The sequence below is a fragment of the Oscarella lobularis genome, chromosome 10, assembly GCF_947507565.1.
Source record: "Oscarella lobularis chromosome 10, ooOscLobu1.1, whole genome shotgun sequence".
In the NCBI taxonomy this organism is placed as follows: Eukaryota; Metazoa; Porifera; class Homoscleromorpha; order Homosclerophorida; family Oscarellidae; genus Oscarella; species Oscarella lobularis.
In genome coordinates, this window is record NC_089184.1 from 1,620,594 (window position 1) to 1,633,602 (window position 13,009).

The 13,009-nt window shown below is 51.3% G+C and overlaps 2 protein-coding genes and 1 non-coding gene across 3 annotated transcripts in view; all 3 read left to right on the forward strand.

Annotated features, from left to right (window-relative positions):
* The first annotated feature begins 45 nt into the window (after positions 1-45).
* LOC136192351 (hemicentin-2-like) lies at positions 46-5,625 on the forward strand. Its single transcript, XM_065980895.1, has 15 exons — positions 46-198; positions 249-324; positions 857-1,310; positions 1,359-1,699; positions 1,761-1,872; positions 1,921-2,226; positions 2,275-2,895; positions 2,954-3,286; positions 3,341-3,549; positions 3,603-3,714; positions 3,774-4,085; positions 4,309-4,681; positions 4,734-4,914; positions 4,972-5,023; positions 5,076-5,625. Exons 1-15 carry the CDS (start codon positions 191-193, stop codon positions 5,534-5,536), a joined length of 3,951 nt encoding a protein of 1,316 aa, XP_065836967.1. The 5' UTR covers positions 46-190; the 3' UTR covers positions 5,537-5,625.
* Positions 656-728, forward strand: Trnaq-uug (transfer RNA glutamine (anticodon UUG)). Its single transcript has one exon. It is a non-coding gene; the product is annotated as a tRNA-Gln (tRNA).
* Positions 5,626-5,994: 369 nt separating the features above from the next.
* LOC136192350 (titin-like) overlaps positions 5,995-13,009 on the forward strand; it is a 51,509-nt gene continuing 44,494 nt past the window's right edge. The window contains exons 1-14 of the mRNA XM_065980894.1: positions 5,995-6,175; positions 6,531-6,888; positions 6,959-7,297; positions 7,500-7,838; positions 8,091-8,420; positions 8,477-8,812; positions 8,874-9,212; positions 9,263-9,589; positions 9,646-9,969; positions 10,024-10,677; positions 10,735-11,070; positions 11,523-11,855; positions 11,903-12,217; positions 12,271-12,936. Of these exons, the coding sequence (XP_065836966.1) occupies positions 6,107-6,175; positions 6,531-6,888; positions 6,959-7,297; positions 7,500-7,838; positions 8,091-8,420; positions 8,477-8,812; positions 8,874-9,212; positions 9,263-9,589; positions 9,646-9,969; positions 10,024-10,677; positions 10,735-11,070; positions 11,523-11,855; positions 11,903-12,217; positions 12,271-12,936 (5,065 nt within the window). The 5' untranslated portion in view covers positions 5,995-6,106. The remainder of the gene's footprint in view (positions 6,176-6,530; positions 6,889-6,958; positions 7,298-7,499; positions 7,839-8,090; positions 8,421-8,476; positions 8,813-8,873; positions 9,213-9,262; positions 9,590-9,645; positions 9,970-10,023; positions 10,678-10,734; positions 11,071-11,522; positions 11,856-11,902; positions 12,218-12,270; positions 12,937-13,009) is intronic.

Genomic DNA, 13,009 nt, shown 5'->3' on the forward strand with positions numbered 1-13,009 from the left:
GAGTGTCTTCTCAGAATCATTTACCTTGATTGCGTATGTTCTCACGTGCTGTGACGTGTGAAGAGGAGGAGACTTACAGCAATGACGTAATCTTAAGCCGGAGCCTTTGTTCTTCTTATTTGGCCTCTCGTCAACTTGAAGTCCTACCAGTCTGCCGTCGTCTCAAGATCTTTCTGGAATATCTGGGACAATGCACATGTAAGATACTTCTAGGTCATTGGTTTCTCAGGGATTAATGGCTATTTTAGATTTATTTTTCTCTACTTCGTCGCTGCTGAAGGAACAACCATGATGGAGAACGCTCTAAAATTACCAGTTCAGCAGGTTTGCCAGTTTAGAGAAGCTTTCGTTGAGGTAGAGGGCTCAGGGAAGGGGAACTATCTGTAACGTATCGAAAATGCCCTAATTATATTTGCGGTTTGATGGCATGCTCACAAGGAGGCAAGCTGCTCCTCTTCATAGCAAACATTTCATGATAAAACAATGCAATTAACGTTGCAATTAGAATGCTTCGCGTCCCTTTACGTCGGTATAGCCATAAATGATAAAGCATCTGCTTGTCGGACAGTAAAAACCGCCAAACAGAGAAGACCCGTATTGTGTAGGCCAGATAGAATGTTTTTATACGAAGAAATAGAGCAAGGCATCCGCGGGTGGTCCCGTGGTGTAACGGTCTAGCACTTTGGACTTTGAATCCAACAATCCGAGTTCGAATCTCGGCGGGACCTCGTTTTTTTTCAAGCTTTTTTTTTCTAAAGCTTGAAATTCGTTTTATACATTGTGAGGCAGCTTGTGTGCGTTCACATTTGAGGTTCAGATTGAGGTTGAAAGAAGGTTTAGCGCGCTCTTCCCTTAGGCAAGATGGCGGATCTCGAAATGGAGTCCCTGCTCAACGACGTGCGGAAAGGGCATGCAAACGCGTTCTATCTACTGCAAAGGCGTCTGCTCGTTATCTCCTATACTACCAACGCGGCGGCGCCCTTGCTCGCCAACGCCGCCCCGCTGTCCCCAACTCGAGTCTCGAAACCGTCGCCTTGCGGAGCGTCAAGTCGCCGCTCCCCTGTACATGTGCACTGCGCCGAGAAGCAACGTTCGCGAACTTGTCACCGTCGAAGGATCGTCAGTCTACATGTGGTGTATGGCCGACAACGTCAAATTTGCGTGGCTGAAAGAGGGCGAACGAATCGTCGCCGACGGGCGCTACAAGCTTGGGAACGGGTACTTCAACATCAGCAACGTAAGGATGAGCGACTCCGGTCAGTATACGTGTCTTTCCCACACCGGAGAGAAGCTAGGCTTTCAGCTAATAGGTCAGTGGGGATAGCATGGGGGCTGCTTGATTGATGTTGCGTTTATAGTTAAAAATCTTGAGTGGTTTTATAAAGAGACCGTGCTTATTGACTATGGCACCACTGTGCTGGTGGAGTGCCAGGAGCAGTACAGCTACACGGCTTGGAAGAAGAGCAGCGTTCCCATTCGATTTGGTTCAGTCGAAAAGACGCTTGTTTTGAAGAACTTCACTTCTGCCGACTGTGGACTTTATGAGTGTTACTATGAGAGCCCACCGACTTCTTCCAGCGACGTGAAAGTGTTCTCGGGCGAATTGCTTCTTTTTGGTGAAAAGGTGAGACTTCCTTGTATAGACGAAGAGGCAGTCACTTGGTTGAAAGATGGCACCGTCATTGACTCAAAGTGCGATGTAAGGAATAAGAATAATTATTGTGATGATACGATGTAGCACTATTTCTCTCTTGATTAAGATAATGAAAGATGGCAGCTTATATCTTGGTGCAGTAACAATGCTGGAGGTCGGCATCTACACCTGTTTCTATCGGGGTGAAATGAAACAAAATCACTCCGTCGACGTTGCAGGCAAACGGAATTTTTTAGTATTTTTATTACCTAATTCATTTCTTGCAGAACCTCCAGCTATCACGAGGTTAGTCAGTCGTTCTTCTGGAAATTTATCCGTTGGCAGTTCTGCTGTCGTTTCCTGCGCTGATTCGCTGACGATTCTGTGCGAAGCTATTGGGTATCCACGCCCCACAAACCAGTGGAACGTCGACGGCATTCCACTGTCGTCGGGGCGGCATCCTCGCGCTCGCTTGGAACCGGACGGATCGCTGCGTCTCACAAACATTCAGCCAATGGATCAGGGCACATATCAGTGCAACGCATCTAACACGGTGGGATTCAGCGTCATGGAGACTGAAGTCAAAGTCAGAAGTAAGGGTCACGAGCGCTCGTACGCCGATATCTTACTAAATATCGTAGTTGCGCTCTGCCCCAAGGCACCCAATATCACCCGAACTCCAGAAAAGATGAAAAAAGTTTCATCGAGAGCTCTTTTGGGCAACGTTGCCATGGAAAAAATCGCCGTGCAACGTAAATGGGTTCTTCTGATTGACTGCATCGCGTCCGGCTCGCCGGTGCCGCTCATCACCTGGCGTCAGCCCGACGGTCGTCTCGTCGAACGAACGGGCCGAATTCGACAGCCGAGACACGGCAGACTTCGCATCGGTGGCGTTCGACGCGACGACGCAGGTTTGTATACGTGCACGGCCCGCAATTGGGTTGGTCGCGATTCGATTCGCGTTAACGTAACTGTAAGAAATCCCCCCGAGCCCGTCGTCTTTGACGGTCGTACGGGAGGGAAAGTGAGAACGGCGATCAGCTTCGCCGAAGGAGAGGAATTGCGTCTTGTCTGTCGCGACGTCGCGGGCGCAGAGTCGAGGCTCTCGTGGGTGGGAGAGAACGACGTCGAGTCGTTCTATCGATATTCCGCGCTCGTGTTGCGCGGCAAGATGTCGTCGAAGTTGGTCGGCTCGTATCGGTGCGCGGCAGAAAGTGCTGTCGGCAGCTTGGTGACTTCCGCCGCTGTCGTCGTGACGATGAGTGCGTGAGAAATTAGTTGACTTAAGTTACTGATCAATTTTTTCTTTTCCGGCTGCAGAACCGCTTAAATTCACTGTGCAACCCTCGTTTTCAGTCAAGATCGACCGCTTACCGATACCGATTTTTTCTTCGAAAACCGTTCTCGCCGACGACGGCTCCTCGTTCGCGATATCGTGCGCTTGCACTGACGCAAGTTCGTTGGAGTGGTTAAAAGACGGAGCGTCCGTGGATTCGAGCGTCCGACGAAGGATACACACAGCGTGGCAAAACGACGACGCAACAAGCAGCCTAGCTTTCACACAGTTTTCCTCTAACGACACGGGCGTTTACACGTGCTCCATTTCGAACTCGTTTATAAGTAAAACTTCTTCCGTGACAATTTCGGTGAAAGGTCTGAAAGCCAAAACGAAATTCGAGCAGATTTTCTTATTTTTTTCGTTCGTAGGTTTGCCTGTTATAGGAGCGTCGTCGCAGTTTTCGAAGATAAATGGGGTTGAAAAGTATGTGAGTATTGGAAACGACGTGACGACACGCGTCGGGGAAAACGTCGCTCTTTACTGCATGGCAGTCGGCGAGCCGCCTTTGTCGATATCGGTTTTTCGTAACGGCGTTCCGTTGAGACAGTACGGACTAACATCGACCAGTTCAATTTTGGTATAATGAAAAATATCAGTTGTGTTCAGTTGGTATAGCAAGGTGTCTTTTAGAGTTTGGTTCTCGCCTTGATGAACGTCGCCTTGAAGCCGGCTACGACGTACGAATGCAGAGTCAACAACGCTCGCGGTTTTGCTAGCAAGAAGTCAGTAGTGAACGTGATTGGTACGCGTAAATATTCAAACCGATATTTTCGCACGTGCTTTCTTTCCTCTCGTTTTCAGCTGCTCCGACTATTGCGTTATTCCGAGGACGTCAACGAATTCGTTCGAGTTTGGACGTGGCCTTGAATTCGAGCGTCTCTGTCGATTGCGTTGTGACCGGCGGTCGACCCACGCCCGTCATTCGATGGGAAATGGATCGCGGCCGCCGCGTCGTCAACAGCGACAATCGCGTACGCTCTATGCCTTTGGCTTCGCTGAAATCAAGACTTATCATTGATACAATGACGATTGCCGACGCGAAGACGTATACGTGCGTCGCAGAAAACGAGGCGGAAGCGGTCAGCAGTGACATTCAGATATTGGCTTTGGCAGGTACGTAAATCCAACAGGGAGATGTAGTCAAACGAAAGAGGAGCTGTAGTGTGTTATTCCGCGATCTGATCCCTTAACCAATGCATAAATAGATCTTTCATCAATGCTCGGGATTACGATTTTGTATAGGGGGGATTATGCCATGTTTGATGAACGAGGCTTTGTAACTTTAGTACAATTTCTCTTGTGGAAATGCTTAATTAATAATTCTGGCATTGTTTAGGGAACGATGCCTTCAACTTCTCGTATCCCGATCTCGATTCGGCCGAAGCGCCGACGGACGAGTCGGAAGCGAACCGTTACGACGACGACGACGAGTTAGACGACCTGAAATGGTCGACCGTCGACAGGGCCGGTCGCGTGACGCTGTACGACGCGTCGGCGGAATGGACGGCACCGGAAGAAGAAGAAGAGGAGGAGGAAGAGCTCGTGAGCGGCGCGAGAACAATAGGAGACGACGAGAAAGCGAGATGTGAAAGACGCGCGACCGCTCGTCGCCAATTGAGAGCCATAGTGGATCAAGACGACCGAATGGAAGTCAACAACACCACGCGGTATCCTGTCAAGGCGACCGGAGTTGTTTTCTACACCAAACCGTATTCGCGTATTATTCTTACCTGCTTATGATTCTGTGATTGCCTTTTTTAGTTCGGATCCGGGTGAGCCGAGATTCTGCACTGGAACGCTTATCAATGTACGGCACGTATTGACGGCAGCGCACTGCATCAGCGACGGAAACGGCCACTTTTACTCCAACATTACATTTGCGCCAGCTGCCAACGGCAAGGCGCCGATTCCGTTGCCGTACGGAGCGATTCCGTGGGAAAAGGTGACGCTCGCGTGGGAGTGGTACAATAGAAAGAGGGGGTGAGTTTTTTCCTCGCAGCTGATGACCGTCGCTGGATATCACTATAAACGATTGACAGGATACGATTACGGTACGAGATACACGTACGTCGCGCTTTTACTAACGAAAATTGTGTGTTACAGGATTAATTGTATTAGCTAAGGGTCCTGGTCACTTTATGCCGTTCATGCGCAGCCGATTTCTCCTGCGAAATCCCATTCCGTCGCCTCTTGTCAGCATCAATCAGTATCCCATTGATAAGGAGAACGGTGGCGTGCCCGTCATGGTGTACGCCAATTGTTCGGTGGGTCGACCGCTTTACCGCAATCTGACCATATCGCATACGTGCGACACGGCGGGCGGCGCGAGCGGATCAGGTATGTACGCGTCGTACAGAAAGAAGCCCCAGCCAGCGGTCGTGCTCATTCACACGGGCCGCCTATTCTCCACGGGCAACAACCGCGCTCTTGTCATCGACAAGGCGAAATACTGGCAGCTGTGTCGGTGGATCGAAAGTACCGGTGGCAAAGTGGACGGCGGATGTAGAGCGCGATTTGGAAAGAACCGAAACAAAGAAGTAACCGTCGCCGGTGGGACGAATTAACGTTGCGTGTGGACACCTCACAAGTGGGGGTTGGAATCGCTTCTTACCTCAGCCTATTGTTTAGTGATTATAGGATCTTGTTCTCTTGAGACCGGCCATTTGGGCGTGCGAGACATCGATTAGGGTCTTGCTCTGTTGTTCAAACACCGTTTCGCCGGGTTAGTCTCCTACGGTTCTTGTTCCCATCACTCGCCGCCGGGTGTAGGAGGCACAGCCACCGAACGAGATTATCGGACGAGGGAATTGGCTCTCCGTCGTCCAATGGAGGGAGTCGTTGGACCCGGCATCGGATTAATTTCGCGTCATTCATTCCAAAGTTCTCCTTGGCATTTTCCCCATCATTTTTCTTTGTTTTGGATATCCGCATTGCTAATTCGATTTCGGCCCAGCGATCGTAACTCGATTATTCCGTTTGAAAGCCTCGGGATTTCGTCTGCGTCGACTCAGTGTCCTAGCGGCGACCCGAGGGTGCACGTAGTGGGACACGCTGTTTTCGGCCGGCTGTAGCAATCAATCTCATCGACGTAGGACTAACCACTGGGGAGTAAGAGGCAACTGAACAGCAGCGCTATGCCGAGATTTGGACGAAGTGCTGCCTGCGCAGTGTCCCTCTTTCTTTTCCTCAGTCTGATTGTTCAGGTAAGGCAAATAGTCTGAAGTAAGCACCGTAATGAAACGCAAAGACGCGGAGCCCATCACGTGCTTTTTATTTCATTCCTACCGGAAGATCATTTCGCGTATATGCCTTAGCAGTTTCTTTTCTTGCAAAGGCAAACGCTCTGCATTTGGCCGGGGAGGGGGCGGGCATCTCTGCCTAGCCTGTGTGCTTTGTTCTAACAACCTTTTCACGGGCTCCACCTAATTGGCCGCATCCTTTGCAGCACGTGCTTGCACCACAACAATTATAATACGCGCACATGTGCTTGTCCGGGCTAGACTTGGCGCTTGATATGAATAACGTAAATGTAAACAAAAGATTTTTTTCCCATGGCAGGCCAACGCTCAAACCCAGCCGCAATTCGTCTTCGACGACAGTCCTCCAGTACGAGACACTGGACCGACTGGCAACGTGCGCTTGACGGCGAGCGTTGGACTCGACTTCATCGAACTTCCTCGCTACAGCGAACTGATCGTTCGATGCCGAGCGACGGGCGATCCAGAACCCGAAGTCTTCTGGTATCGCCTGAACAGTATGACGCGAAGGATGCGCACCAGTGAAAGCCGGAGACAGCAGCTTCCTGACGGCAGTATGTCCATCTCCAAAATGAACGTCCGCGACCAAGGCACCTATACGTGCGTGGCGCAGAATAGCGAGGGAAGGATAACGTACACGGTGGAAATTAGGCTGATTCGTAAGTCGTAGGGACGTCGCCACGTGGTATTTTAATTAATTACTTATTTTTTCTCGTTTTTTTCTTGCAGCTGCTCCGGATATCGTGACTCCGGATCCAGCCGAGCCGATTTTTCCTATTCCGGATAATCGTCTTTACCTTGCTGGCCAGGACGTTCAAGTACTCGAAGGTCAATCGTTCTCGTTGAATTTCACGGTCGCTGAAGAGCGTGACGATATCGTGTACACGTGGGAGACGCCGACAGGGAGCGTGACTCTTGGCCAGTCTGCCGGCTCGAATGTGGAATTCGTGGCAAGCTCCCGACTTCTTGTTGTCATGGGCGCAGTACTAGACAATGAAGGACGATATCGACTGATAGCAAGAAACGAGGCTGGCAGAGATAGAATTATCTCTCAAGTCAGCGTTTTTGGTGAGAAGATTTACGTAGGATTTATCTGCATTGTCGCCTCACACTTATCTTTCTTCCTAATGTTTAATGAAAGATATAATGGTAGCCAACCAAATCATTTTAGAGCTAGGAGCTACCTCTACAATGATTCGGTTAATTGTGCTACAGATAACTTAGGCAGTTGCTTTTAAAATTTCTCTTATACTTTTGTTTTTTTTTTTAGTTATGCCTGTTGTCAAATTGTCGGCTCGCGACGGCATTCGCGTGCGAAGAAAGCGCGTTCGTCCGACCGACGACGGTTCTCTCGTCATCGGCGCTGGCGACTCTTTCTCCATCGACGCGTCGTTCACGGGAAACCCGTCGCCGACGTTCTCGTGGCGTCGCGACGACGTTTCGCTGACGGCGAGCGGTCGACTGGCAATACGCACACGAAACCGGGCGACCAAGGCGGTGAGCCGATTGCATCTACGACGGCCTGTGGCGTCAGAAAGCGGCGTGTATAGCGCCAACGGAGAAAACGGCGCCGGCATGGCATCGTCAGACGTGAATATCACCGTTCAACGTAATAACGCTTAGAAACGACGTAATAGTGCTTTCGTAGCAAGCTAAGAGCTGGTAGGGCTCAAATCCCGAAAGAGAGAGTATAGGTCATGAGAATCGTCATGAAATCGTGGGACTAATAGAAAGAAAGAAAACCATAGTTATAGTAGGAGATAGATTCCTCAGGATACGTTGCATAGCTAGCTAATAAGCCAAGAGATTTGCCTTGTTCCTACACGTTCCTTATGTATGTATTCATTGATTTTGTTCTTAGCTGCTGGAGCCGCTAGAATCATCCGCAAGCCAGCCGATTCGCTTCCCACCGAGACGACACGTGGCGTCATCGGATTCATGGGCCAGAAACGAATTGTCATCCCGCGCGGTCGAGAACTCACCATCGAGGCGGTCACCGTCGGCGATCCGCAGCCGACCGTGACTTGGTATCGCAACGGCCAGCGACTTCGAAATAACAATCGCATTACCATCTCGGACGGCAGCGTATTGACCTTGCGACCGTTCGCCAATCGCGACGTGGGCACGTTCAGGGCAGAGGTCCAGAACAGCGTATCGAGCGACTCGGAAACGATCGAAGTCGTTCAAGCGAGTTCGTACAGAAAACCGCTCTGTTTCTTCAAAAGAATGGCGTTTATCTTTCTTTAGGACGACCGACGATTGTTCCTCGTGCCCCTAGCGACTCCGGTGCGCCCGTTCCCGATGGCGACGTTAATCTCTATGCCGGATGGGACGCGGATGTTCTTCTCGGACGCCAGATAACGATTGATGTTGAAACCGACGGTCTTCCCACTCCCACCGTCGCCTGGAAATTGCCGTCAGGGGATCGACTTAGCGCGGGCGAAAGCAGCGGACGAGCGTCCGTGCTCGCCAACAATAGTTTGGTCGTCAGAGGGCTTCGGCGTGGCGACGCCGGCACGTATACGGCAATCGCGAGCAACAACGCCGGCTTGGCGCGAGCGCGATCACGCATTCGGACTATCAGTAAGTTCACCTGATGGGCTCTTTTTGCGACGAACGCGTTATGGGGTTTTTCTTTACAAAGGAAAAACAGAGGTGTATTCCGAGCTTTTGAATGGTGTGAAAGTGGACGGTCGCCAAGTGTTCGCATCGCGAGGAGGCCAAACGGATTTTGTGCAGATGAATGCGGGCAGTCAGTTGACGTTGGAAGGCGCAATCGCCGGTGCGACTGCGTCGTCGCTTTCGTGGCAAAAAGACGGATCTCAGATACTAACGGGCGGTCGATTCCTGATTCAATATCTCGGTAACGGCGGCAGTCGTCTCGTGATCAATAACGCGGCGACGTCCGACTCGGGCCTGTACTCTCTCAGCGGCGGAAACAGCGCCGGCACCGTGACAACAGCGGGCTCAATTCGAGTAGCAGGTAAAATATAACTACGAATGCTAATTATTGGGGAATTAAATTTGCTTTAGCTGCTAATGCTCCTGTTTTTACGAGACAGCCGCTTCGACCTCCGACTATTGACGGCAATTCGGTTTCTGCCGACGTATCTCGTACGGAGATTCTCGTCTCTCCCGGACAGACGTTGCGATTGCGTGGCTCGGCGCGCGGCACTCCGACGCCGTTGTACACGTGGGAAAGAGATGGAACAGCAGTGCAAAGCAGCAATCGCATTCTGATGACAGCCGACGGAACATTGGAAATCAGAAACTTTGCTCGTCGCGAAGCTGGAACGTACACGTTGACGGCGACAAACAGTGCTGGGTCAGACAGCGAGTCAATCAACGTCATATTACCAGGTACATTAAGTTTGCATTAGACGACGATACAGTCTTGGGTAATCGTGGGTATTTAGAAAAGCCTGTTTTCGAATTGGTCGTTATTCCGCCGTCGTCACCACCTGATGTTTTCATCGCCGCCGGCGACGACGCGGAAGTCTCTCAAGGCGGCTCGCTTCGCATCATAGCAACGACTCGCGGACTTCCAGCACCCAGAGTTCGCTGGCGTTTGGCGTCGGGTCGGACGCTGCAAACGGGTCAATCGTTCAATCGATTTCAGGTTTTTGAAAACGGCACGCTTCTGATACGAAACGTTCAAGTGAGCGATCGAGGTCGATACAGAGTCAGAGCGGCAAACGTGGCAGGACGAGCAAGACGGTCGTCGACAGTTCGAGTTGTGGGTAAGCGTCTAGAGATCGCTATTTGTCCTCATGATTGATCGACGATCGTTTTAGCTCCTCTTCGTCGCGGACGTCCTGCGCTCGAGTCGGTCTTCTCGGGCGGCGTTCGAGTGGCGCCGTCTCGCGTGTCTTCGTCGGTGACGTTGCCCGTTGGCCAGAGTTTCTACATCGAGTCGACGTTTTACGGTTTTCCGTCGCCGCGAGTCGACTGGTTTTTCAACGGACAACCGATCGTCGAGAGTGGCGAGATTTCAATTGAAACGCTGACCGTCGGCGAGAAGACGACGAGTCGTCTGACGCTCTCGAATCCTAGTGCAGAGACGAATTTCGGATCGTATCTCGCTCGATCCGGCGACATCGAAGACGCAGTTGAAATCGTTTTGTCCGGGGATGGAAGTCCGGTCATTAATCGTCAAGTACCGCTGGCTGACAAAATCACGGCAAATTTGCACGAAACGACGATTGGACGATCGATTGTTTACGCCGCACCGGAAGCTACGGTTCGCGTCAGGTGTACGGCAACTGGAAAGCCAGCTGCGACGATATCGTGGCTCTTTGATGATACAACAGTATCGTCAACGGGACGACAGAAGTCTCTTCCCGACGGCATTCTCGAAGTGGAAGGCGTGACACGTGTAGAGACGTACACGTGTATGGCGGTGAATTCAAAAGGGGAAGATACGGAGATAATTACATTGCGACCAGCCGGTAAATTAATAAGGCACGCACGAGACTCTTATTTTCACAAATGCTGTATTTTTTCAGAGGAACCGTCACTCGAAAGCAGTGGGCCGGCCGTCGTCGTCTTTCCTTTGCCGGACGAAGATCTCCAATACGAGGCTGGTCAAACGGCGTGGATCCGTCGTGGACGAACGCTGACGATTCCGATTAAATTCGACGGCAATCCAGCGCCAATTGTATATTGGTTTCTTCCCGGAGGACGAAGAATCGGCGTCGGAGAGACAGACGGTCGCGTTCGCGTTTTGGACGGCGGCGCGCTTCAGATCAGCGACGCTCAGCTGGAAGACGACGGATCGTACCGCGTGGTTGTGAGCAACAGAGCTGGGCAAGATTTCGTCGATACGCCTGTACGAGTTGGAGGTAAGCATCTTTAAATTACCCTAGTTTCAGGACACCCAAAACCTACTCACCTATCAGAATGCACAGATGTTAAGGCAAAAGGGGGGCCCTTAAAGCGAGTCAAATATTTGAGATTGGTAACAGTTAGGAAAAGTCAAGAAAAAGGGGCCCCTGAGAGGGAGTCAAATATTTGAGAAAGGTTAGGAATTTTTAACCTATCAGTGCCTGCAACTCGTTGCGCGCGAGTCGAGCTTGCGGTTCAGGCGCATGGAACGCCACTCGCGCATAAAAAGTAGCAGCGGGAACGCCCACTTTTGACAGGCAAGTGTCTTCAACTCGTTGCGCGCGAGCGGCGCTTGCGGTTCAGGCGCATGGAACGTTACTCGTGCATAAAAAGTAGAGTTGACGGGAATGCTCATTTTTGACCTAGACTATAGCTATAGGGCTGTGATCTTACCTCTTTTGCTTTATAGCAACTATTGCTGTGAGTCAAGCACCGGAGGACGGCGTTTTCGTTGACGGCGTGCGTGTCAGAGCCGATTCCGACGGAGAATTTGTAATTCGAAGCGGCTCTGAGTTATCAATCAACGCCGGTTTTGATGGGATCTCCAACGAGGACGTGCAATGGGCTTTCGACGACGGCGACGCTTTGCTGGGACGGGAAGATCGGGCGTCAATCAGCGTCACGCCAGACGGCAGTCGACTAACAGTGTCGTCCGTCAATGAAACTGATGCTGGAACGTTTTCCGCTTTTGCTTCGAGTGACGTCAATTCCGTCGGTGCCGGCCTTGTCATAAAAGTTGTTGGTATGTCTAGTACTACATTTCTTACCGTCTTGCAATTTTTTCTTCAGGATCTGGTTCTGCGATGATCAATCGACGGGCTGACATTCCGGTCACACGAACGCCTGATTCGGTGACGGCGAGTGTCGTCGAACCGCTGATTTACGTCGCAAGAGGACAGACACTTTCTATTCCGTTTGCGGCAGTAGGAACGGTCAGTTGGATGAAAGATGGCGAACCGTTGGCGCAGGACGAGCGCATTCAAGTCGCTTCGGACGGCAGTTTGCAAATTCAAGAAGTGAGAGAAGAAGACGAAGGAACCTACGCCGTTACAGCAACGCAGAATATGGCAACGGATACGCAAGAAGTTCAGATTAGATTGGGAGGTGAGATCATCGTATGAGCTAATGCGTTTAATCCAAGTTCTACGTCGTTGTAGCCATTCCCAGAATAAAGACGGTAGCTGATCAAGATCCTGTGCGACCTTTACCGAATAGCGACTTGACATACGATGCCGGACAATTGGCGGAAATATCCGCAGGACGAACGCTGCTCATCAACGCTCCTATAGCTGGTACCCCTCAATCCAGTGTCGAATGGTCGCTTTCGAATGGGAATACGCTTCGGCCGGGTGAAAGCAGCGGTCGTTTTAGCGTGACGGAAAACGAAGCGCTGAGAATTGTCCGCGTGCGAAGCACCGACTCCGGCGCGTATCAATTGCGTGCCGCCAACGTGATAGGAGAAGCGACGCGAACGACGACGGTCGTCGCTTACGGCGCTCCCGTTATCACGCAAAGTCTTCGCGATTCCATCGCAGTTGCTGGCGTTCCGGTCGCCGTCGACGACAGCGGCGTTGCCGTCGTCGGAGCGGGATTAACGTTGAGTATGGAAGGCGGAGCGGGCGGCGCTCCGCAACCAGTTGGACGCTTTCTCAAGGACGGGCAACTTGTTGCGACCGGCGGTCGGTACGTTGTCGAGACGACGACATCGGGAACGCTGCGTCTTACTGTGCAAAACGTTGAAGTTGGCGATTCGGGCGCATACGCATTTATTGCCGAGAGTCCGGGCGGCGCCGAAACAACGGAGATCAGCTTGACAGTCGAACGTAAGTAGTGGGAAGAGAGGGAGATCCTTAGATTCGCCTTGTTGAAACGAGAGTCGCCAGATAACGTTTGAAT